Source organism: Pterocles gutturalis, unplaced genomic scaffold (assembly GCF_000699245.1).
Source record: "Pterocles gutturalis isolate BGI_N339 unplaced genomic scaffold, ASM69924v1 scaffold12868, whole genome shotgun sequence".
NCBI lineage: Eukaryota > Metazoa > Chordata > Aves > Pterocliformes > Pteroclidae > Pterocles > Pterocles gutturalis.
Window position 1 is genome coordinate 17,799 of NW_010118215.1, and position 26,751 is coordinate 44,549.

General features: G+C 41.5%; 2 protein-coding genes across 2 annotated transcripts in view; both read right to left on the reverse strand.

Moving 5' to 3' along the window:
* Positions 1-1,367: 1,367 nt before the first annotated feature.
* Positions 1,368-15,601, reverse strand: SLC3A1 (solute carrier family 3 (amino acid transporter heavy chain), member 1). The gene is made up of 10 exons (XM_010076111.1): positions 15,175-15,601; positions 13,783-13,962; positions 12,596-12,750; positions 11,428-11,553; positions 8,504-8,623; positions 7,380-7,504; positions 5,860-6,052; positions 4,909-5,055; positions 2,394-2,510; positions 1,368-1,871 (listed from the first exon to the last, which is right to left on the reverse strand). Exons 1-10 carry the CDS (start codon positions 15,599-15,601, stop codon positions 1,434-1,436), a joined length of 2,028 nt encoding a protein of 675 aa, XP_010074413.1. The 3' UTR covers positions 1,368-1,433.
* Positions 15,602-26,377: 10,776 nt separating this feature from the next.
* PPM1B (protein phosphatase, Mg2+/Mn2+ dependent, 1B) overlaps positions 26,378-26,751 on the reverse strand; it is a 35,138-nt gene continuing 34,764 nt past the window's right edge. Inside the window, exon 6 of the mRNA XM_010076113.1 lies at positions 26,378-26,751. This exon is cut by the window's right edge and continues 1,476 nt beyond it. The gene's annotated coding sequence lies outside the window, so the exon portion shown is untranslated.

A 26,751-nucleotide genomic window follows, 5' to 3' on the forward strand; every position in this document is an offset into this window, starting at 1 on the left:
CAGTGCAGCACTGTACAAGTGGAGCTGAAGCGCAATGGTTGGTGCTTAAAGCCTAATGTGTGAAGACATGCACTTTGTACAGGCAGCCTTTCCAGTCTAAGATCTCTCTTCCGAGAGCACATTTTACACAAGGCAGTAGAACTCCCAAGAAGTATTTGATTTAAAAGTCTCACTAGGGTCTTCTAAAACTGATAGGCATGGGATGATGATTATTTCCCTTCTAGCTACACAGCACCAACAGCATACAGATCATACGGTGGGATCAAACTGCAAAGAAGAAATGGCCTCTGAAGAACAGGAATTTTAGCAGAACTTTTCCATCTGAGGAGATTCAAAATCTTGTAGTTAGTTTAACTACCATGGTAGTCTTAAAAAGGAGGTACCACAGTCCCTCCAGAAGACAAGACAAATACCCCAGAAGGAGATGTCGGAGTCTGTCCAGAGAGTAAAACAAAAATAATGCCCCCACTAAAGCAGCCTGATTCATAGCTTAGCTGGTCTCTGAGCAAGGCACGCAATTGCTGCACATGGCTTGTTAAGATAGATGCATGGTGCAAACCTCACAACAGCAACTGGCACAAGCCGTTGGTAGAAAATACACTATGTGGCCATAAGGTCCTCAAACCAAAACGGAGATCCCCAGATTATCCCTGTGTCTAAAACAGACTGCACCAAGTCAAATGCTTATCCGTCCTTTGTGTCACATAAGCCACTGTAGGTGCACCAAAGGCAAACCAAAGCATGTGAGCATGTGTGACATCCAGTACAGTTTCATTACAACTGACATATGCACACCTCACCTCAACCTCAGGGTAGAAAATGAAATAAGAGGACGCAAATATATTCTAGCTTGGCAAGGGGGAGGGAGAATTAATGGGAAATACAGTCCTGAGCGTAGAATTAGGGATATCAGGTATATTTTGTAACTTTGAGGATAATCAGAGCTGTTAAGAGTTGAGAGAAGTGGTAGGCCATCACAACTTAATTGCTTGCTTGCTTTTACCCATTTTAACAAATACAGGGCCACACCTTTAGAATAAGTTTTGCAAATCGACGGAGTTTTAAAAAAAAGTTACAATTAACTGCCACATGCTTTGGATTCCACAGGAGCTCTTAATGACCAGCAACTATAAGGGGCAGCACCCAGAAAGCAACTGTTCTCTTTCCTCACCAAAACGCACACACTTAAACAGGACAGTTTTTTAGGACAGGTTTACTTTTCTTCATCACAGACCCTAAGGGAGAGATGATACCATACTTTCTCATCACCAGTACAGATGAGAGACAATTAGATATCTGTTTTATTGTTCAGGACATTTATTTTACGCACAAATGAAGTTTTAAAAGCCAAAGAGAACTGAATTTTTTTAGTATTTCCCTGAAACCACCATTTTCGAAGTCAACATGAAAGCCTGGTTTTTCTACTCCTGCACTTAACAGCCCACATAGAGCAAATTGAAGGCACTGGAATAACAAGCTTTTTCTGCCACAAAACAATTTCCTTGAAAAGCTTCCATAGTATGAACAGGCTTTGCTGTTTTATATTCGAGGACCAGACCTTCTCCCATTTCAGTTTTAATTAGTTTGGTATTCACAGTTTTACCAGCATTGCTAAAATTAGTACTTAGTCTTATAACAGCTTCAGATGGAAGGCTAGGAACTATAGCTTTCAGGTCTATTGTCAATTCCTGCCCAAAATTGAGAACCATCATAAAGACTCTGTCTAACCCATCCAGTTCCCTCACATAGACAAAAACATTACTGTCATTCCAGATGTAGCACATCCACCCCCGATGAATGGGTAGCTCGTTGCGAAGTAAAGTCAGCTCTCTGTACAAATTCAGGGTTGAGTTGGACTGGGTCATCTGGATCTGCAACAGTCAACATGAACAGGGTCATCTCTCTGCACTGAATGTAGAAAATACCACTTACCTCTCACACCCAACACAGTCTGCTGAGAACACACCTACTAGAATTCTGTTTTGACAATTTTCTCTCTCCAAATTTGTCTGCAAATTCCACTGAAAAACTGCTTTTTGTCATGCACTTTCTTGGCATTTGTGTAGTGGCAGACACAGAGGTTATCGGGAAGAACAGAATTTCCCCAGCACTATTTATTTTTCCTTAATAATTTTAAAGAGCCAAATTACCACAATTATAATATAGATACTACAATTGCAGTTGCCCTGCTTATATGAATGACTCCTTGCTTCATGCAAGGACTTTCTTTTCTGATAAAATTGGTTAGGATTCAATGTCTTTTTATTTTCCTCCCTTGAGTTTGTTCTTACTAGCTACACTACCAATCCCCACTTACAAAACAAGTCAGAGCAAAATAGAGACATTGAAACATTTTTAAACCATTTGAGTTTGTCAGATGTATAGATACCTACTTCAACATTTACAGTTTGGTAGTCAGAGTTAACAGGTAACCAGCTGCAGTTGGCTTCAGTAAAACCAGCATTAACTTTGCCATCCCATTGCATGGGGGATTTCTGTGGAAAGGTCACCTAGAAAACAAAGTGGTGTCAAAGCCATTACCAAGAAGTCACTTGTTTTGATTAGTATATTCAAAAGTTATCCCTTGAATAGCATGTTCTGACATCTTCCAAACGGTCACCATTTCAGTATTGCTTTCTGTGGTTGAAGTTAAAATTTAATAAGGAGGATCTAATCCTGCTCCAAATCTAAAGAAAAAATAAGAATCAAGACAGTTCCTGAAATGGAGAATGGATGGGCTCATAGATACAGCATCACTGGGTAAAATGTGGAATTGTCAGACAAATACTTAGACATGCAGTGAGTGAACATATGAGGTAGAGTCCCAAGAAGAGATGCTGTTAAAATAACAGTAAACAACTAGTAAATGTTATTCAGTGTCTGTCCTTTTGTAACCATCACACTTTTCACCTTAGAACTCTTCGAGCTCACGTTTGCAAGGGTGGCAATTTGGACAGGATTGTTTGTGTTAGAAAGATAAAATTATTTCCAAGTGCAAAAGCTTGATTGAAAACCAGCTTTTAGCCGATTAAAAAGTGTCAGTGTAAAAAGTCTGAAGTTCTCATTTTGAAGAATTCAGAAAAATTCTGAAAATGCTTCCTCATTGTTACTGAAGAGCTTGCCAAAAGATCTGACACTTAAATTTAATTATATAAGAGGGCATAAAATATTTTGCACATACTTTCAGTGTTTGTTTTCCATGAAAACTGTTTTTCATATAAAGGGCACTTTTCAATACAATTTGTCAGAACAGCAGCTTAACAATAGAAATTGTCACTTTGCTTCGTGACATTATAAATAATGGGTTTCTCATTTTAGCATGTTCTGAAAAGCAGGGGAAAAAAAATCCCAAGTTTTCAACAGTGGTAACACTCCCTTTCATCTTTACTTCTTTCAGCTTCTGAAGTGTTTCAGATGCTGGAGCTAAAAACTATACCCTGAGCAAATACTCTCCATCTTTCATTAATCAGGGATTCTTCTTCTCCAGGCTGAATGAAGAGTGGTTTTATGTAGTTACAAAGCCATGAGCCACAGGGTCGCTACTAAAAGAGAGTAAACCCTGAGGAGCCAAGGGCAAGCCACTTTTCTGAAGAGCATCATTCTGTCAGCAGTAATCAGCAGCAGGAGGAAAATGCAGGACGTATTTTGACCTCGGTGTTTCTCAGAGGAAATGAGATTTCCTTTTAATCAGAGAATAATTTCCTCACATCTGAATCAGACAAACCTGGCGATGATCCTGTGCTTCTTCAAGTACCTCCTTCCCTTTGGTGCAAGATAGCCAACACAATTGGTAATATCATTAGAGGCTGTCTCGTTCCCTAACAGAAGTTTTCCACAGTGAAAACAGCATCTGTTGTAGGACCATGTTCTCATGATACTGAAAAATGGTCATAAGAGGCAGAGCTGAGCTGTTCCCTTTTGGGCATGACCTTTTCCAGTCATGCCCATACATCTTGGGCAACAAGACACAATAGAAGTCAGATATGATCATAGAAGAGACAAGAAATAACAGGGGCTGAATGTGAACACTGAAGTTAGGCAGGTCAGCACAGTGTGAAAGGCACTGACACTTGTTTTAATCCCCTGACCTTAAATAAACTTACTTCTGAAAACGTCTGTAATCTAACACACACAAGCATCCTATCATGTGTTACTTGTAGCTATGATCGAGTGAGCTGGGCACCTGGTTCCCAGGCTCAAGTACCTGAATTCTTTACAGAAAGGGGTCTAAAAGACAAATTAAAAAACTCTGCATGACAAGCGAAAGCCACTTGTGCCTGCCATCATGCAATGCTAAGCAGGGCTGGTCTGTACACCCACCCCTTTCAGGAGGCCCCTTGCTCAGAGCTTGGGCCCACTGTTGAGGGCTGTGGCTCAGAGAGGTGCCTGTGCCTAGAGCAAAGCAGCCTGCAGGAGATGGTGACCGTAGCTGTGGTCTCTCACGAACTCTGATTTCCTTTAAATAGCAGCCAGGAAATAATGGACTTTGACACAGCGATTAGGGTACTGCTGTGGGAGGAAGGAGATAGCGACACGGTTCCTCTTGCCTCAAGTGGCTGCAACACACCTCGCCTAACCACCAGCCTGGGCCTGGCACTGGCACTTGCCACCCTTTCTGCTGAAGAGAAGCAAAGCACCACCACTGCAAAGCATGCAAGACTGATCTGGCAGAGGACAGAAATCAGGGACCATGATTGCAGTCTAGCAGTTCAGATGTGCATCAAGGCCATGGTTCTGGTCTCTGGCCTGGCCATTTCCACACACTGTCCAGTGGTTTTGCCATGGAGAACACTGAAAAACATCTAAACAGTGAGAAAGACTGGGTTTGGTTAGCTACACAAAAGTTCTCATATTTTTGAAAGTTACCCAGAACTAAGCAGGATCAGAGTTTATACGCTCTTCACTCACATGTTCTGATACGATGTTCTGCATGCCTATTTCTTCACCATAGTAAGTTACAGGAGTACCAGGGAGGGTTAAAAGCAGCATGTTTATAACATTGACATACTTTTTCCCAATCCGAGATGAAATTCGAGCAGCACGAGGGCTTCCAACCTGAAGAAAACATAATTCTGTTATGAACACACATAAAATTCCATTGGATATGTGAAACTGGTTAAGTAATTTAACAAGGTAGTAGGTTTTTTATTCTTTACCAATTTTCCCCCCAGGCCTGTGAGGGCAATTATCTCCTATCTTGGTGCCAGTACAAACTTCTGACCCAAGTAATTTAGAACACAGAAGCCTCGCCAGCAGCACGTGAGACAGAAGTGAGGAGAGATGGCAAATAACTCCCCACTGTTACAGTTGCCTCAGATTTCTGCCATTTTCTCTGCTGTATGAAGGTGGTGCTTGTTTTGGAAAGATTTCTTGCATACCCCAAACATACTTCCTAACTTAAAACCTTGCTGGTCTTTGCTAACTGCCCTCAGCTGCCTGCTTGGTTCTTCCCTGGCCTTGGGAGGTTCCCAGAATCCATGCACTGAGTCAGTTTACAGCCATTGATAATTGTACCAATCCCATCCTCACCAGCGGTTTAAGCCAATGCCGCATACTGCAATAGAGACACTGAGGGAGAGGCATGATCATAAATTCCCTTTTGTCCTTACCCTTGCACGGGGAGTGTAACAGTTATCGAAGGACAGGACAGGCCAATGCCAACAACTGATTACGGCAGCTGAGAGTTTCACGTGGAGATCTGCTGTAGCCCAGCCATAGGCTCCAGCTGCTGCTGATGATTCCACGGAAATCAATGTGTGTGTAATGGGGGTGTCTGTCACCATAACAGTCTATCACCTGCAGGTTTCTATCACGTATAGGAACAAGCACCTTCTACAAGAGCTGGTCTAGATCTCTTACCGCCCAGTTTGGCCATTTCCCTGCAGGCATGTTTTTCATCCACAAGTTGACAGCTTCAAAAATACTGTTGCCTGATAGATTTATCATGTTAATTAGGTTGAAATTGAAGGGAAAATCTGCTTCTTGGATAAAAGTTGTTCCGTAATACATCATTGTTGCTTCAATGTCATCTTCACCATCAGAACCCATAAACCTACGAAGAAGTACAGAAGAACCCTTTCTGGCTCATTCTTGGTTTGCACAGAGCGGAAGGACACTAGCAATGGTGTCAGACATACTTAGAAAATAACACAGCATTAAGAATTATGTTCGCTTCCCTCCTCCCCATCAAAAAAGATTAATACAGAGAAACAAAATTTTGTAAAGCAGACAAAGAGACAAAGAGAAATATTTCTTGGAAATTTCTGGAAAGAAATCTACAAGAGTCAACAAATGGTTTTAAGTACCTGACTGAACTCTCACCTTTCTGAATCTACATCCACACAACTTCATTCCAGGAATTTCCAATGCTTTCCTTTACAGAAAAGGACCTGGGGGTCCCCCAAGTTGAACATGAGCCAGCGATGTGCCCTTGCAGCAAAAAAGGCTAACAGTATCCTGGGCTGCATTAGGAGTGTTGTCAGCAGGTCAAGGGAGGTGATCCTTCTCCTCTACTCAGCACTCGTGAGGCCACACCTGGGGTGTGGTATCCAGTTCTGAGCTCACCGGTACACGAGAGACATGGACACACTGGAGAGAGTCCAGCAAAAGGCCACTAAGACCATTAAGGACTGGAGCATCCCCTATGAGAAGAGGCTGAGAGAGCTGGCAGTGGAGAAGTCTCAGGGAGGGAATCTCATCAACATATATAAAAATTCGAAGGGAGGGTGCAAAGACGACTGAGCCAGGTTCTTTTCAGTGGTGCCTAGTGTCAGGACCAGAGGCAATGTGCACAAATGGGAACACAGGAGATTCCCTCTGAACATCAGGAAGCACTTTTTCACTGCAAGGGTGACTGGGCACTGGAACAGGTTGCCCAGGGAGGTTGTAGAGTCTGGATCCTTGGAGATGTTCAAAAGTCATCTGGGACACACTCCTGAGCAACTGGCTCTAGGTGGCCCTGATGACCAGGGGGCTCAGACCAGATGACCTCCAGAGGTCCCTTCCAAACTCCACCATTCTGTAATTTTAACAATCTCTTACTATGCATCTGACGTGAACTGTACTATTAATACTATACAGTACTTCAGCAGCAGGGCTGATTAATTACCATGTCTCTGTGGTCCAAATGGTCACCCATTCTGCTTACTTTTGCAGAGTCCATAGATACAGCAGAACTACCAGGGGCAATTTAAATCCTTTCCCTTGCACATTGGGGAAGAGGTAATATAGCCTATGCACCACTATTTGCATTTGAAGAAGAAAACCTTTAATGGCATATTATGTTATTAAAAAAAACAAAAAAACAAAAAAAACATTTTATTGCTAGCAAGAAGGTGACAAATACTAGAGAAAAATGCACTAGCTATAATAATGATTACCTGTATCGGCCAGGTTCACTGCTGAACTGATTCATGGTTTGACGGAAGCTACGGATGATATCATGCATACCAACTTGCGTGGTCGTGTAGTCATGGTAGAGCTGGGAATAGGCTCTGATACTCTCCTTAAAGAAGAATGCAATATTTCCCACTAGTTCACCAATATTTTCCATTTCAGAACTGTCCAAATTCTTCCCATCCTTTCCTGAGACAATGCACCAGTCCAGATAAATTTTAACTGAAATGAGTTTCGCATACTAACACAAACAGTGCAGGGCTGAACTGCTCTTGGGGAACTCTAAAGATGTGATAGCAGAGGGCTGATTATTTTGGATCCCATCTTTCAAGAGGGAGAGTCCACCCACATCACTAACCAACCAAGCCCATCTGCAGCAACCACACACCAGGCTGGAAAGATGGACAACACTGTTGTCATAAAGGCAACGTAACTTGTGGAGATGGCCAGTTTTATGCGATCCCCAACTCCCACTCAAGGGAGCAGTGTCTTAGTGCTGGCACTATTTGGGAATGTCACGAAGTTCACTACCTCAGCAAAAGCAAATAGCATAAATAACAGGGTGCATGCTTCTGAACGTGTCCGGCCACCCCTCACTGTGACATAATACCAATATGAGGGGTTTTTTTGTTTTACGCTGATTTCTACTAGCAATGGAGACTAAATACGTGCTAGTGACCGCTACAGGATCCCAAGCGGGCAGGAAGTCTGAGCTTACCTCCTGTAGTGGGCTCCCTAAAGACAAGCAATCAACTACTAACATCACGAGACTGGTCTTTTTAGGCTATAAATTGAAAAGCAAATTATTTTAAACAGAAATATCAAAGCAACAGCATCAGAATGGAACTATGAAGTGTATATGGACAATTCTCTTCCCACCCACAGTGCCCCTGCTTGCAGCTATCTCACTGAGCTGCACCCTCAGGCCAGGAGGGGCTTCTTGTATGTGCTCCCTCTGCACAGCACCCAGGAGCCATCTGCCTTCTGAGGGACACAACTGACTCAGTGTTCCTAAAGCCATAATTAAGACCGAAAAGAGTAAAAACATACACTCTTCTTGACGCAGCGGGAATAAAGGGGGAAAAAAGAGACAGAACATATACGTTACTGGATTATGTGACTTGTTCACTTGAGGCTCATCACGGAGATGTGTTGCTTCTAAAAGAAATTTAACAGCGCTGAAACTAAATCCATCAATTCCTTTGCCAAGCCAAAATCTGATAATATCCTAGACAAAGGTAAAAGTCGAGAATTCCAAGTCAGCCCATCCTGTTCAAAACAGTACACACTTAAAAAGAAAACAAAAGCTATCAGTAGGTATTAATGTGTAACAATTTATTTTTTTATGTGTACTTCAAAGTTTACTAGTAGTTAAAGTGAATCACGTCAATCTCAGGTCAAACTTAGATCTAAATAGAGCATGACCTATTATTTCATCTAGTAGAGAAAAGAAAAAGACCGGTCTGTAACTTCTGCCATAATTCACAAGACCAAAGCCAGGGCATGCCTCACTAAAAGCTGTTTCTAATCTCATCCATCAAAACAATTGGACTCGTGCTAAGTGCTGTTGTTGGTGAACACCCATGATGGCTGCACACAATTAGAACACATTGATTCAAATATGCAAGAAAATGTTGTTCAGCACAGACCTTGTGCCACCAATTTTCTTTTTATACAATAGAGCTCTTAAAATATTTGTTCTCTCGTTTGACTGATGTGAATTTTTTTTTATTTTGTTTTCAGGCTTATTTGTTGATTTGCAGGAACATGGAAAATTATTATCCAAGTTAACTGCTATCGATTTGTAATTTCACTATCAAATTCAGAGGTTAGTCACTATTAGTAAAATTATATCCTACTTCAGTAGCTATTACATTACTACAGTTTTAATTGCTCTAGTTTTAACAAACAACTCTAAAGTTCATTCCCTCTTGTGTAATTTCTGAAAATGTTCTTTTAGACCAGATACTTTTCTTTATGGGAGGACAACAGAATTTAATTTTTTTATAAGACAGTTATTGAATTGCCTTTTTTAAAAATGTATGAAGTACACTTGCCTGAATAGGCTGGAGTAGAACTAATCCACACTCAAGCTTTGCAGATTTTTGTTTGACAGATAAAGACTCTGCCTTACTGAGTTGTGCCTTCTCACAGAGCCATTCTGAGAGCAGTAGCTCTCGATGTGATGTCTGTCCAATACTGAATCCACCAAAAATTAATTCATGCTTATGCATGTGCTCATCACAAAAGCAACACCAGATATCAGTGGTGCAAATATTAAGCGCTGACGTGGTATTCACTGAGACCGATCTACTTTTGCTTATGCAAGAAAGCTACAACGTGCTGGCTCCTAAGTTTCATTGCTCTTCCACACCCTGTGGCTAAAATGAAAACCTGAGCTTGTCTGGAAGAGTCTGTTTGCTTCCTGTTCAGTCCTCCTAACCTTCTGAAACAGGGTTTCAAATTAAAATACTAGACAAGGATTATTCTTTAACATGCTGAAGCAATTAATGATGTTCATAAGCATTTACCAAAAGTTGGTGTTATCAGGCCAAACTTAGCATTTTTCGATTCATTTCTTTGCATAAGAAATACAGTATCTATTTGCTACTGGAGCTTCAGTAATGTATCAAGTACTGTTCAAAAATAAGTAGCCAGGACCATTGAAAAGTATGTGCAGTGCAAGGAAAAAAAGTTGTGAGTGGAAAGACGTGGTGTTAAGGGAAGTACCAAGGTGCAGAGAGGTTACTAGTGGAGCTCAAGGATCATTTCATGCTTTAGTTAACAAGTATGACCAAAAGTTATTTGTTTCTTCATGCACATGCAGTGCCCACAGTGGGGGGAGAGGCCCCAGAGAGACAGTGTTGCCATCACCATAGAACCGGGCAGCTGTGAAGACTACCGCCACAGAAATGCACCAAAGTTCAATGGTACAAAGTAGCAAACACTTAAGCACTAAATCAGAACACTAGAGCTAGCTGTACTACCTGATGGAGTATAACTTCAAGAAAAAAAAAAAAAAAAAAAAAGCAGCAGTTATCAGACTCTCCCTGCTCAGGCCCACTTCCCCATATTTTAATGATTTCTACATTGTCTGCAGGGAGGTGTGACACAGGCATGAGGTTTCATCAGAGCACCACCTAGCTTGGTGAAGCACTCTTGTGATGGCTGTCCATCTGACTTGCTCCCCTGTAAAGTCATCAAAGACATAGACAGATCGAAACTCACTATCTCCCCCTTATCCACAAGCCCAGGCAGCCCTTGTAATTCAAATCAGCATTGCCTCGCTTTCTTGAAAATGCAAACACCTCTTGGCTGAAACAAGGTGCCCTCCCCACATTTGACTGGCTAATTAACACCTCCTTGTGACAGAGATAAAAACTTCTCTCCCTTGGGTGATTCCACTCTGTTTCAGTGCAGGCTTCAGTGCAAGAGCTGCTTTACCTTCCACATCAATCCTTCCATTAATTGTTGTCCTCGATACAACATCCAAACCCACCAAGTGCCTTCATCCTTGGCTCTTGATGGAGACTAGAGTTTATGGCAGTTAACTGCTTCCAGACAGCAGTCGTGTTGGATTATTTGACTCCTAGCACCAACTTCAAACAAGTAACAGCAGTCTTGGGACACAGAGGGAGAAGTACCTAAGCCACTGTATCAGATTCTGCCCAGACATATTTTCTGATATAGTTGTTTTGGCCATTTGCATTTGCGAAAAACCTCAGGCTGGAAGCGCTGCGAGGAGTAAGTGGCAGCTAAACAAAGAAATGGAGAGTCTCTCACTTCAGGGAAGTCTGGAAAAGTATGAATAAAGTAGCTCTGAAACTGGAAGCATTAGAAGATAAAGCTTGAATTTTGCTTATACACTTAATGTTTGTCTAGACACTTTTTTGTTTCAATAGTTTACATAAGCTGCAATCCTTGAATTACTCTGAACTAGATTGTAAATTGTGTAGCACAAATAATCAGAGAAATAAAGTATAGAAATAGTTGCTTTGCTGTTGGCGCAGCAGCAGTGGGTCACATACTTACATGCATTTCTTGCTGGACATGAAGGTTGCGAAAATTTAAGTCTGGCTGTTCCTTCCCAAACTGATGTAAATAACATTGTCTTCTCACACTGTCGAACTGCCAGCTGGAGTGCCCAAAGACACTCACCTGCTCATTTAAGGGGGAATTAATCAGAACTCTTAATTTAACAAACATTTTCTCCTGTGCATACTTTAAGAAGTGATGCATTACAAGCATATAATAAAGCACAAAAAGCCTAATCAATTGATTAAATTTTGGGTAGATTTTGGTACTCATGTTTCATATTTCCTTCTCCTGCTAGTTGCTCTCCCTTTAGTCATGCTTCATCATGTGTATTTCTTGTTCAATGCTCTATTTCCTTGGGGTTTTTTTTTAAGTAGACTTTCACTGGGAATTATTCTGAATAGAGGGGAAAACACAGGTGGGGACATTTCTTTTAGAATTCTTTTTCATTAAAACTATTTGTAATAAGCTTTATGAACTTAGAGCTTTCTGCAATCTGGTATTATCCCTTTGAAGCACCAACAACAGTCAGCATGTTAAAACATTAACTTTATAATTTCTATAATAAAAGACTCCAAAAGCTAAGATAGCTCTTAAGACTCTAAGTTTAAAGAGAAATGACATTAGCTGGTACAAAATATTGACTCCACCTTGAGGTTTTTAGAATATACAAGTTCCTAATCATGCACCCAGCAGTTCAAATTTCAAATAAATATATTTGAAATAGGTGAGCCACTTTCTGGCCTCACCACCTTCCAGAAAAAGGAAAAAAGCCAAGAACACACTGTCATTTCCCTGCCCACCAACCATGATTTCAGAGGAGCCGAGATGAAGCTTCTAGCGCAGAGTACCCAGACACAGAAGGGGGCACATGTGAACAACTTCTTCACAACTATCTCTTTTTTTGTTTGTTCAATAAGTGAAGATTTAACAGTGAGGTGAAGAAACAAAAGTAATTTTTAAAATTCTCTTTGAAGTAGGAGCTCCTCCACCCTGAGCTGGTTTAAATCTCAGTCTGCACTAGCTCATTTAGTAACATCAGTTTGTACCTGTCAACAGTCATTTATAACCCAGTGTACATTGGGACAGTTGCGTTACACCTGCTTTTGCTATGAGGCAGCCTGCATCCATCTTGGGATTTGCAGGTGTCCCTTCTCGTGTTTACCCAGTTGTTTGGAGGAGTGACTGAACCATCAGCCTGCACACAGTCCTGCCAGATGTAGTAGTCCGTGTACTTCCCAGTCCGATTGCGACTCAGCTGAAACCATCGGTGTTTGTCACTTGTGTGGTTTGGTATTAAATCCATTATCACCTTTAGCCCTTAAAAATCAAACCATAGAAAGCCCCATTAAATTTAGCCTTTTAAGACAAAGTTCACATTTTTTCTTAATGCAGTATCAGAAGTGTTTGGGCTTCTTCTGAGAGGTTTGGCAAAAGAGAGGCAAAAAAACCCCACAAAAAGCCCCAGACTACCCACACGGTTAGACTAACTAGAGTCTGCAAGTAGCTGCAACACATCCTGCTGGTACTGTTCCTCCCAGCCCATTGCTGATGAGGGAAAGAAGGGGTAAGAAAAACTCAGAACAGATTTCTGTTGTTATGAACCACTTCCACTAACTCTGACTTCAACATCTGCCTCCCACCTCCCAGGTGGGAAAGGCACTTCACCAGTCTAGCGTCAGTGAACACACATTTTTTCTCACCTTTCCTAAAGATGAGACTTTTTAAAAAAATCCCAAATAATTTTGGGACTGGCAAACAATTTTCCATCAGCCCAACAGCTGTAAAGGGAAATACCTGAGCAAACATTTGGTCTAAGACATAAACGCACGAACCAAGGATGCAAATATAGGAAGGAAGTGTATGTTCCCTCCCAACCCTGTAATTGTTTTCCTGCTCTCCTCTGAAAGCAGCCATCAGTCACAAAATTCACTCAGACAACCACATCTCATCCTTGATCACCTAGATTATCGATGACCATACCATATGCACCAGGGAGCACAGACAGTACGTCAGCCTGCCCCCCACGAACATCTTTGGAGGGGACTGTGCCCTGCAGAGGACACACAGCAGCCTGACACTGCTGTTGCAGCTGCCCATGCCTTCGGTCCTGCTCCCAGCACTACCCCAGCGTGCCAGGGCAGGGAACGGCAATCACAGCGCTTGTGTTGCTGCGGAGCTAATGCCTGCCCTTCAGTAGCACCTCCATCTGCTGCTTCTCAATGCCTCCATGGGAGAATTGCCAGATGCACAAACTAAAATCTCAAATCATAACCTAGCACTTCAAGGCACACCTGTATAACGAGTGGATGTCTTTTTAATAGAGTTATTTTGCTTAGAGTCGCAACTTACCTCTGTCATGTATGGCTGCAAGCAGATTCTCAAAATCACTCATTGATCCAAACATGGAATCAATCTCATAGAAGTCTTCAGCTCCATATCCAAGGTCTTTTAAGGGAGACTTATAGAAAGAGGTGATCCAGATGGTTTTTACATTCAAATATGTGATATGGTCCAGTTTTGCTAGGATACCTATTTAAAAGACAAAGGCATCATCTGTTTAGAAAGGACAAAATATTTTTGTTGAAATAAGTTTGCTGTGGCCTCCCAGTCAAAGTTGGTACACAGGTTCCTTTGATACATAACCATCCCCTGTTTCACTGATCTCAGTTAGCAGGGCAGTCTTGACACTTCTTCATGGATAGCATGAGATCACACAACAGAAAACATTCAAAGCCACTTTTACAAGGAAGATAAAGTAGGACTTTAAAAAAAAAAAAACAGATCAAAATAGATTTCTATTCTGTATTATAATATTTACAATTTCATGTAATAAATTTAACACTCACTTCCGAAAACAAGCTCCTATACTTTTGTTAAATATAGCAGCAGCATTACTTTCCCATTTCAAGAAACATCAATTAATCCTCAGACCACTCAAAGGGAAGCACAATTTTAATGCAAAGATCCCAGGTCTTCCTTGCCTTAGGAAAAGTCCCTTATGGGGTTTTAGTGTTGTTTGCTGTAAGGACACCTCACTCCAACTTCCCTGAGTATTTGTAAATCCAAATCTGTCCTATCTTCCTGACATGTTACTACTGGCATGCAGCTACAGAAACAGTTTCTTCCCTTCACTTTCCAGTAGAGTGTACTATAGCTAGCACTTCTTATTTAGAAATTTTTCATCCATTATGGTGTTGAGCCTTCCCTTTCTGAAATGTAGCCTCAGCTAAGCTACTGATAAGGGGCATTGCCTCTTGGTATCAGGTACCCCTTCTCAGTGCATTCATAAGAGCTCAAAACACCTACACCATGAACAAAAAGTAACAAATCTTTCTCTCCTCTTTGTCAGTTTTATTTTTCCTCACTTTTCCTTACGGAAAGGTAGTCAACTTAACATGACAAAGTGCTCAGCACCACCCGTCCTCCTGCCTGACCTCAGTTTTGTGGAGATATTTTACCCTGATGGCAGCAGCGCTGCTGCTCGCTCTCAGCACCTCTAAACATCCATTCTGACTCCAGCCTTAGACTTAGCAACCTGAGCAAGCAACTCCTAGATTTATTCATGACAATCTGAGTTGTCATTAATGATTAGTCAGACAACTTTTCTTCCCCTCTCCATTAGGGTGGCTTTCTCTATTGGACTGTAAGGAGATTTTTTTATTTTAATATATATATATATGCACATACATACACACACAGACAACTGCTACTTGCACATACCAAGAATGGAAGCTCACCCACCTTTCAGATCCCCATTCCCATCCATGTTGCTGTCCTTGAAGGAACGAGGACAGATCTGATAAATAGGACTAGCTTGCCACCAGTCAAGGCACTTTGGAGAGAGAGCAATAATCACAATTGTAGCGCACACAAGCACGACAGCAGCGGCAATTATGAGCCAGAAGAGAATCTCCCTGGTGACTCTGTACCGGGCTTGACTGGAGAACTTCAGCAAGACTTCCTTCGGCATCCCTGCATAGGGCTTCAGTGCCAGCTCCTCCATAGCTGTTGGGTCCACATCAACAGCGCATGTTTTTGGCATTTCTTCTTGGCTACTGGTATTGGTCTCCTTGTCATCAAAAGCCTCATTTTGAACAAATCCATTATTCTCCACACCTCCCTTCTCAGTCAGCTCCATAGGTAAGCTCTTAGCTTCCTCCTCGACCATTTTACTTATGTCTTCTCCTGAAGACTCTGGCCACAGCAAGGAATCCAGCCAACACACCTTTGTTCAGTGGAATGAGAAGCAGAGTAATTAGCATCTGGGTTTATAATCAATCCTGACCAATTGGTCAAAGTTCAAAGAGAGACAAAAAGGGCAATGTGCTCCTGCTCTTCTGCATAATGGGCATCTCAGCAAAATAACAAAACGCTGTAAAAAAGCAGAATCTCCCAGGAAGGCAAGCCTATTGCTTCCAGGGTTACATTTACTGTTGCTCTCTCCAGTACACCAATTTTCTCTTCCTTTTGACAGCAGCAAAAAAATTGGGGTTTTTTTATGAATAAAAGATTTAGCAAACATGCAGCTTTCCAGATGGTCATGGCCTCCCTCCCCTGCCTGAAGCAGCCTTAATGAGCATTAATGAGAAATTTAAACAAGGATGTTGGTAACGCATTGTTGACATCTTCTGGCCCAAAAACAACAATACAAACTAAGAAGGAAAGATAAAGGCCAGTTGTGTTGTGTTTCTCACAGTTTAGAAAAACAAAACCTCCCAAATTAACCCAACCCAGCCCACCCACAACTCTTAAGCAGTAACCCTGATAAGCCACATACCGATCCTGCAATTCACAGCACTGACAGGTTGCTACACCCAGTTCTATCATCCTCAGGTCAGGTCAGGACAAGGTAGCTCTGCACAGGCACAAGCAGGACCCAAGAGAGAAAAACCCACTGCCCACTATTAAAATGCCTTTTTTTAAGATTGTTTAAAGGAAAACCACCTTTCCCTTCTCCCTCTTTCCCCGCCTTTTACTACTCTAGCCAGGAAAAAGCATTGCCCACATTCTGCACAAGCGTGCCCAGATGCTCACAACTGTGTGCCCTCAGCCCCAGCTGCCCTGAAGCCAGTGAGCCCGCATCCCCAAGACAGGCCCACCAGCCCCTGCCCTCTGCCCAGGCACACTGAAGCAAACACAAAGCAATGTATGATTGGTCAGGAGCTGCCTTATCACATGTAAAAGCAAACACTTACCCACAACCAGAGGGTGAGGATCCCAGGGGAACTCCCATGGGCAACTTCAGCAGAGAAAAGGCTGGGTTTGGCCTCAAAACAGTATTTATTATGTTTGCCTCAAACCATGAAAGAAGTTCAGGAACTAATGACTGGAAGAAATCCAGCACGCAATATTCAAATGATCCAAAAATGTGTTATTTGTTCAGTAGCTAAGCTAAAAGGAGACCTTTTTCTTTGACAGATTTAATCCTTTTCCCCCTGCCCTCCTCACAGCAGCACCTGGCAGCAGCCTCAGCCTGGGCAGAGTCAGGTGGTGCTGGAGCATCTGAGATAGCTGCAGTAGTTTCAGTGCCTGTAATTCAGTATTGCCAGGAAATTATTTGAAACAGTTTCCCTTCTAATGACTCTGCAGTCTTAATATCATGGTATCAGGAGGTTGTAAAGTTTCTAGGCAGGCACAGTGTACTCAAGGCATGAGCTTATACTCAGTACCTGGTTTGAGCATGTCAGTCTGTTTGCTGTATACTTCATTGATCTTTTCCAGAACACCAGCCACTCCCCCTCCTCCCCCCCTTAAATCGCTTTATTTCAATGACTTAATTTCAGATTAAAATAACAAGCGTGTAAAGACAGAAGATTTTTAGATTGCATCACGTACACCTCAAGACCCTAGTACTCCCCGCCTTGCTTTTTACTCAAACTCTGAGTTTTAAACACACCCGTGGCTTGCATCCCAAAAATTCCTTCAAGCACCCAAGTGCAGTGGGAAGCAAAGCAAGTCAGAGGCAGGAGCAAAGGACAAACGAAACACAGCCGCCTGCCACAGACGTGTGGCTCAGCCAAGCACACAGGGCTGAGGACAGAGAGGGCTCAGTGCCGCGGCCAGGAAAGTCCAGGAACAGACTCACAGCACCCTCTGTTGGTTGTTGAGTTTCGTTTAATTGAGGTTTCTGGTTGGTTGTTTTGCTTTTTCTTCCCTCTAGATCATAAGCATGTTTCTAAATTGTGTGGCTGCCACAATACAGAGTCAGAGTTGAGCATATGAAGCTATATATGAATAGATATAAAAACAGGCACAGAGTACCTATGCACATGTACCCCGCAGCGATGCATATGACCCTCCAAAAACTGTGTCACTCACCACAAGAGCAAAGCCAAGTCTCCCAGATCATGACACTGTGCAAAACCAACACCTGTAAGATGAGCCTTGACTCCTGCTGCAATATTTAGAAAGAGAGAGATACGTAAAAAAAGAAAGCTGAAGGACATTCACTGAAAAATGTCAGCTAGTAGTAACACTGACAAGCAGACCGTACACTAGTTATTCAAGTAGCCATATTGTTTTGTCTGCTATTTTTTAGAATGCATTCCCAGCCGTAGCATTGCATCCAACAGCAGCAGTTACCACCCCATTCATTGCAAGTCTTTCCTACTAGGCTAATGGGGACAACCTCCCTGCATTTGTAGAAAACAAAAAGGATGTATTCCTGCAGGAAGACAACTGTATGGCAAAACAGCAAAGCTTTAACAATGACATCTAAGCAGATTTTAGTGCTTCTTCTTCCTCTCTCTGTTTCTGTCTGTAACATCATGCCCAACACGTGAGCCCCCAGAGCCAAGGCCAGCTGCACTGTCAGTTTGCTTGGTACTACATTGTGACCGTGTCATGCAGAACTTGCCGCAAGTCACAGTCAGTGTCTCTTGAAGAATGCAGCCCAAGTTCAAGGATTCTCGCATTTACCATTATGCAGTGTGGGCATAGGAGATAAGGTAGGTGTCAAAGCATTTACACACTCCAGATGCAGATCAGCACTTCTGCAAGTCTTGGAAGGCACCTCTGGCACATCACTGGGACACAGACATGTAATTTATTGTAACAAATAGTGGCTCAATAGGGTTTGCTACATAGCCATGACTTAAGATGCAATTTCATGTCTAATTCACCAGCATTTAATGCAAATTTAATCAACTCTTATCCCCGAGTGCTTCTCCTGCCTTGCATTGCCCCCTGCTTTGTGCCAGGTGAAGTATTTAGGCAGCTGTGCAGTAAACCAGATTGGGAAATAGATTTGTCTGGAAAAAAAAAAAATCATTCTTCAGAAAGCTCTATTCCTAATCCACCTGGTCCCCATGTGGCCACACAAATGCTTCTGCCAGCCCAGCCCAGGGAGGAGGATGAGGAGGACAGGCAGGGAGAGAGGCAGGACACACAGCACAACTACTCGACTGAGCAACTCTTCAGGCAATTCAAAGCCTTGACATCTAACAGTCCTTTCAGCGCATTCCTGTATGTCCCTTAGAGAAAGTCAGGGACTAGAAAGCAGTTACGTTTCAGACCTACAAACACTGCTGGAATAAGAAAGAGGAAGAGGGTTTACCTTAGTTAATGGCTTACCCACCATCATGCACGAGAACTGCAGGGGATCAGGGACCCAGCCACACTTCACTCCAGCACTACAGCACCAGCCTCCCCCCGCTGCTTTTCTTTGAGCCAGTAAACTTCACGGTGATACCTGCCTGCACGGATGTCTGTGCTTGATCTAAAGATATAGGCAGGTTACCCTTCGCACGCACGCTTCTAAAAACGGATAAAGGCCAATTTAATATTTCGGCAGGTGGAAGCTGCCCCTGCTCTCCGCACGTGCCGTTGGGAACAGCCGCTCTCCCCTCACTCAAACACCTCGCAGGGGCTCAACGGCCAAGGCCTGCTCTGGGAGCCCTGCTGCCTGGGAACCCCCTCTTCAAAAGCACCCCTCTTGTCCCCATGTAATCCCTAGGTAACATTAAAGGCTTATTTATACCTTAAGCAGGACAGCTGGTGTCTTAATTGCCAAGCATCCGGCTGAAGAGAGGAGGATTACGCTGCTGTGCAGACATGCTCAGCGAGCAGGGGCCAAAGGCCGGGTACAGCCACAAAGAGATGAACCCATGCGCACCACCTCGGCCTTCCTCTGGTGGCTACGGGGCACAGGGATACAGGGACACGCCTGATTACTTTAAGGTTAAACCAGAACAGAAACCACCCTGGAAACAAGCAGGTCGCTGTCTTGGTGAACACAGGGTTTGTACAGCCAGCGTGACTGTGCTTTCAAGGCAGACTTCAGTCGTATCTCAGATCAACTCCTCGTTGCTCCGTAAGCAGAGCTGCAGCACCAGCAGGTACCAGCAGAGCACAGGTACGCTTGGGCTGGATATCTGGACCTTGAATACTAAAAATTCTTCTAGAAAACCTGGAGGGAAAATATAGCCAAGGAGGTTAAAATAGGTCTGGACGATCACCCACCACCACGGACCCTGGAGAACAGGCCCAAGAATACGGTACCTCCTCCTGTATGTTTTTTCTTCATAGACAGAATAAAACCACACAGGTATTTTATTACAAACTTTTTTTTCCTCTCCTCAACTTGAGTATTTGCTCACCTTAAAATTATTTGATAAAGGGAAACTGTAACTTCATCTTAAGAGAGGCAGATCACCAACAATTCCCACTGAGCTTTAACTTTTTCCTTTTAAAATATATTTTATGCATGCAGGCATTACGCTTCTGGCTCACTCTTGAGCAATTCTGAAACAGTTCCCTCCTGAGCAATTTTATAGTTTAGCACAAGGAACTAGCCAATGCAACTGTGTTAGCAGAATCCACTGAAAAGCATTAAATGGTGAAGAAAACACTTCACGTTCTGTGCCAGTTATTCTGTTTACCTCAGGGTTAGATAGGGAAACAAAACCCATCAGTATGTGGGCAGTAATAGCTGCTATCTCCTCGCAGATTGCCATGGTTATCTCTATAAGATGGAGGGGTTAATTTCCACAAGTACTTCTTGTATATAATTATTTAGATGCATGGGCTGACTAAGTAGTCTGCTGTTTGATGCTTTACAAATAAATGCCAAGCAGCTTACTAGTTACTCAACACCATACATATTACCTTGAAAACCACACAGAGGGGTGATTAAGCACCCCAATGTGCTAAGTGTAGGAAGATGTTTACTGTTAAAAGTTCTCTTGCTTAATGCTTTTTCATTAAATGGGTTGTTACCACTAGAACTGGTCTGACATAATGCACTTGACCTCTAAATATAACCTCATTATTTACAGAATCAGGGCCAGCTTACACCCATGTAAAAAGGCAAACACTATGGTCATCAGTTTTTCCTCAGGGCTCCCACGAGACTGATGGATAATCTGACTTGTAAAGCTACATTTCATTCAGCGCTAAGAAAGTCCTCCCTTGACATGGCAGGCAGCTGTCGAGAGAGATGCTCTCAAGGAATAAGTTTCTGATGCGGGATCCTTTACCCTGGGGATCCCCAAGCGTGTATGAGGTTCCTGCCACCAGCCCAAAGTCCTGGAGGGTGGCAAATGTCATTGTGTGGGATGCCCTGACATGGTTTGGTGGGGGGTTTGTTATTTTTTTTTAATGCTTCTAGTCCACTAATGGACTGTGCGATCAAAGGTTAATGGCATTATAAAGGCTACAATTAGCTGCTGCTTGGCTCAGGTGAGGTTTCAGGGGTAGGTTTTGGGGGAAGGAGGCACCCCCCATGGGCGACTAGCATGGTTGGCCTCTCACACTATTTTTAAATGAAAGCAATTATCCTCCAACTCTTGCTGTTAGCATAGCTGGCAAAAATAGCTGCACACAGAGTTGACTCCTGGACTCCTCCCCTGTGGAGGGTCAAACACTATACTGACATGCACCTATAGAAAAACTTACAGGAAACTCCAGGTTTGTTGCCTCTCCAAGAGGAAGCTCACTCACATAACTGCACCCTTCTCAATCTACACTGTTACCACTCTTCCCTTTACAGCATTTGTCCATTGCATTTCTGTCCTAGACGATGACAGCTTTCAAATAATTTTCTTTTCCGGCTTAGTCCTTAAAAGCTTTGCTGCCAGTGAGAGACACAGACCTTGATTTCACCCTTGTATGAGCTGGGGATGTTCAGCACAGTATCAAACCCTGAAAGGCTGCTGCTGAAGTTTTGATGGCTATATGCTGAAGTGTGACTTAGTGTTATTGAAAGATGTCTGAAATAGGAAATTCATAATACAGACAGCACAGCTAGACAGCCCAACAGGAAGCCAAGCAGAAGCTCAAAAATAAGATATGGCATTGGACTGCATCACTACCACATCTACCCTTTGCGTTACTAAGAGACAACACCCCCTTGCAAGCTACATTTATCTTGCTAGAACCTATCTCTGACAACAATTTACATTCACTGAATAGTAACCAAGGAGAAAGTTGTGGTCTTTTGAGCACTAAGCACTTCCTTATGTGGGAGGATGAAAGGATTTTCAGGAAGGAGCTGTGAGGTGAGGAACACTCTGTTCTGCAGGGCTAACACTTCATGACAACTATCGCCACATTATACAAACTGTACTGCTTTCACAGTGCCTCAGTTTCCCCACGTGCAGGACTTGGTACTACAGGCTCCTAGGCAGTTCTCATGCTTTTAGCTCTGCCACACTGCCTAGGAGCCTGTAGTACAGTGGGACTCTAGCCTACTCAAAGCAAAACCAGACAGATCTTCCAAATATTTCAGTACTGAAGGCTGAATAGAAAGGAAACAGGCGTACAACATCTTTAAGTCGGTGATAATACAATATGCATTTTGTACCTTTTTTCTCCTTTTTCTTAATTTAATCCAAACCCTTTTATTTAATGCAGCTCAAAGCACAGGTGCCACTAAAATGATATTAGAAGTTATATCTACAAGATACAACTTTTGTTTTCTTTTCATTCAGTTCACAAAGACAGTACTTGAAATACAGTAACTGCATATAAAAATAGTTGCTCAGTTACTCACACACTTGGATCTCTGCATTTTCTCCCCTTTAATAAGTGGGAAGTTAAATAAAATAATTGCAATCTATGAAGCAACAGTATGGAACTTGCTAAATGTTTTTAAGGTGAGGATGAGTAGGAATGCAGAGATGAACGCAAAATATATTTCACCATTTTTAAATTTGTCACCCAGTACAATGAAAAAAGGTGTCTGTGACTAAAAGCAGACTGAGAGGTTGCTGTAAAGCACCACACTTCTAATCACCTCGCACACTGTTTGCATCAGCATAGTATTTCCTACAGCTACATCCTACCAAGTTAAGTGCAGATTTAGGAGAGCTGGAAAAAGTATTTCATGCAGTCTCTGCTCCCAAAATTGAAACATCACTATTTTCAAACACCCTAGAAAAAACACACCTGCTTTACATACCCAGGCCAAAATCCTTGTTGCACCACTAAACTTAAATGTGTTTATCAACTGAAGATGACCACTGGATATAGGATTAAAAAAAAATAGAGTGGATTCTCCAGTTTCTCCTGAAAAGAACCAATTAAATAGTGCAGATTATTTGTCCAAGATTAAGCACACATCCACCTTTCTGCAGGCGAGTAACCTGCCCAAACAAAAACAATGTTCACAGAATATATTTGATGGGGATGGTGTTAAGAAGTTTCCTTACAAAAATAAAGGGAAATATATTCTCAGTAATGCAATCAGACTTTAACATGTATGCATTTAACTTCAAAGTTTCCAACCAACTTCTAAATGTAGGATATTTACTAAGCTACATGTTCACCCCCCCAAAAAAAGTAGCTAAAATATGTCAGTGCAGAGAGGTGCATTTTCACCACAGCTTCTCTTTTAGCACATTTTTATAAAGACAGTTCAGATTTTCCAAGGAGAAATTAATACTCTTGCAAGGAATATAACATTTCCATACATTTTTGGGCACCCTTTCTAAGTTCTGGATGCTAACTCTCAAAAGTAGTGTTTTATATCACAAGATATAGAATGTTCATTCTATGAATTTATGTCCAACTTCTTTCACTTAAGCTTTGCACCTCTTTTGAAGTGATTAAAACAAATTCCATTTTGTCATTTTCTGACACAACTTTGCATAGAAGTTCTCTAAAAAAAATACTTGTTTGAAAACATCCCATAACTACCCTACAGAATCCAGAAGTCACCTGAAAAAGGCCAGAATAATCAATATTTCTGTATTTACAGAACAAATGAACTTCCAGGATGATCTCATGAATTGTGCTGTTTCCAACTTTCTTTAGGTCAAAGGCAAGGTCCTTACAATACCAAACACTACTACAACATGGCCTCACATTTCCTACAACTCACCTTAAATTCTGAGAGTGTGGGAAAGCAGAAAAAGAGAGTAACAGTCCCTTCCAAAACAGACTTGACACAACATGTGCGAAAAAGTTATTTCCAAAAACACTGTCTCAGTCCATTGCCACAAGTCTTCAGCATGCATCTTCCTACTACATAGTGGTTTTCTTCCTTTATTAGCAAGGGCAACTGCTTTCACAGAAATCTTACCAAACGGATGGAGTATGTCTGTGTTTGGTTTTTTTTTTTTTTTCCCTTATGGAAGCCCACCCCCATGACTTGAATCCTTATCAGTCTTCGGTAAGTTTTAGAAGCAGGTGCTGATGCAATCATTAGTTGACGTTAATTCACAGTTGCTAATCACAGTAACAGCACAGCAAAGCTTTTTCTGTTGTAAATTCCTAGTCAAGCTGCATATGGAAGTACTCAATGGAGAAGGAAGCTCTCAGTAATCCAAATCAGTCTTTAATTCCAGGCAGCCCAGCAAAGGAGAGCTTTAAGAAGGTTTCTGAAGAAGAAAAAAAAGGTATTTGGGGGAACACGACCTTTCAGATGTAAAAAGAGAGAAGCACATCAGCACTGATTAAGCATGTAACAAAGTGAATGATGGAAATGAGATATGACCTCAAGCAAGGAGCTCAACACAAAAAGGAGGCACAGTCATGGTAAAATGCACATGCTACTTTTTGTCTTTTGATCAGTGGAGAAGCAGCCAGGTGAGAACACAAGACAATAAAAACAAAGCATAGCCAAGTCAAATCTGTACAGCAACAGTCCAAAGAAACACAAGCAGGACAAGATCAGATAAGAGCACACTAAGAGAAAGAGGTTACAAAGATGTATGAGAGCCCAGGTTGGAGTTTCAACTGCATAAACTGCATACTTATCTGGATTATACTGCAAAAGTCCAGCCATTTTCTTGGGGTTTTGTCAACTTGCCTTTAATTCTGGAAGCATCCCATGCAGTTGCCCAACTGCACTAGTAGAGTTACCTCTCCTTTTTTTTTTAATTTTAGAGCTAAAAAAGGATAACGAGCTAAAAGCAACATGCCTTCAGTAGACAATCCTTAAATCTTTTTTTGTTCATTTTTTTTGTTGTTGTTTTGGTTTGTTTTTTAATCCTTTACCTAAATAGCAACAGCAGCTCACATAAGGGGCATGAAAAGTATGGATATTTCGGCCAAGTCCTGCAAAAGTTTGCATTCAGGCTCAAATAAGCACCCGAAGATCCATTCTATTAAGAGGAGACTTTCACTGTAGCTAACTTCTTCCACAAACCTTGGCAGATCAGGACCACACCACCTTATTTTGCATCCATTTCTTTATTCCCTATTCCATTTAACATGTTAATGTCCATCAGTTAAAACAAATCTTTATTTTGCTCAAGATTATCAGAGAGCAGGTCTGAGAACTGACACAGACTACTTTGCTACAGCAGAAGTCAAAAATGAAGAGAAGACTCAAGGTAAATTTGACATGTCAGAATGACCTGAGGTGGAAGAGACACCCCCCACTCTGCATTCTACAGAAGTATTTTTATATTAGTTATCATGTGACAACATAATTAAGAAAACGTAACTTTAAAAAAAAAATGTTAAAACTGATGAGTTGTCATATAGTAAAATACATGAAAAACTTTTACCAAACATCTCAGACTTCTCAAACTAAGAACACCATCAAAAAGCAAGTTTTTTTTCCAGGCTGCTGAAATCTAAAGAGTATTTTTATTAAACTTAAAGGAAAGCAGTGCTAATTTAGAAGGGGGAAGAGGTGTCTTGATTTACATGTTGTAGCTGTGCAACTATGATCTTTCTCTTTTATTTTATACAATAAAAATATTTTATTTACCTTTTATTTCAGGAAGACTATCCACATGATGTGAAAAAACCACACATGTAAGTGTTCATAGCACTGGAGCCTACAGAGTACAAGAACTCTTACCAGTGGAACACGGCATTAAAATTGCAATTCATGAGGAAAGCGTGCAGGGGTTATGCTTTACAAGCAGATCCAACAACAAAGTTCAAGGAACTTACAGACTTACTATAGACTAAAAAATCTACATGTTTACACCAATTACACCAAATACACCAATTCCACAGCAACACTATCTATTCAGACAGGTTATTACCATACAGTATCAAAAACATGGAGGATTTTGTTCTTCTTTCCCACTCAGCTAAATAACTTCACGAGTAAGTTTAAGAAAAACCCAAACCAGTATAATTTTTAACATCAGAGTGTTAATGTTGGAGAAATTTCTACACAAAATACTGCACAGAAATAAAACCTTACAAGTCTAACCTCAGATCTTTAAGAAATTTCAAGATATGCGTTGACTACAAAGTCAAGTTTAATCTGAATTTTTAGACTTTAAATGCACGCTCTCCACTAGCTGGAATAAGACTCATTCCAACTGAACTTGGGATGGATTTGCCCTAGGAACCTTAAATGTTGTTTGTATTCTTCTGTTTCCCAGAGAGAAGCCCACTTGGAGACTTCTGGCTTAGTGTGACAGAGAGCCACATTCACTATAGAACAAACACAAATCCATCAATAAGAGACACCTTGTAAATCCTATTTGATTACCTTATTACATAGAACACTTGTGCTTACCAAGAAAAAATTATATTTTTCTCAAGAAAATATAAAGCATATCACACTGTTTTAGCAATCCTTTATTGAAGATAACAAGTTGGTTATGTTCACTGTATTGTATGAAACATCGCAATATCATACTGGAAAGGTACTATTATCAGTACAGGGTTGGACCAGAGCGGACAGTCTGAACAATAAACCATTTTGCATTCTTCGTTCCCTATCTTTTAACAACCCCCAAAAAAACAGTGAAGGGACAAATACCTGTTAACATCATCATTTAGAACACTTTAACTTACAAGGCTAAAATCTAATGAATAAATAAAATATACTGTGGCAATAATCCTCTCTAGACCAAAAAAAAAAAAAAAAAAAAAAAGAAAACTGACGAAGCAACCTTATTTGGAAAA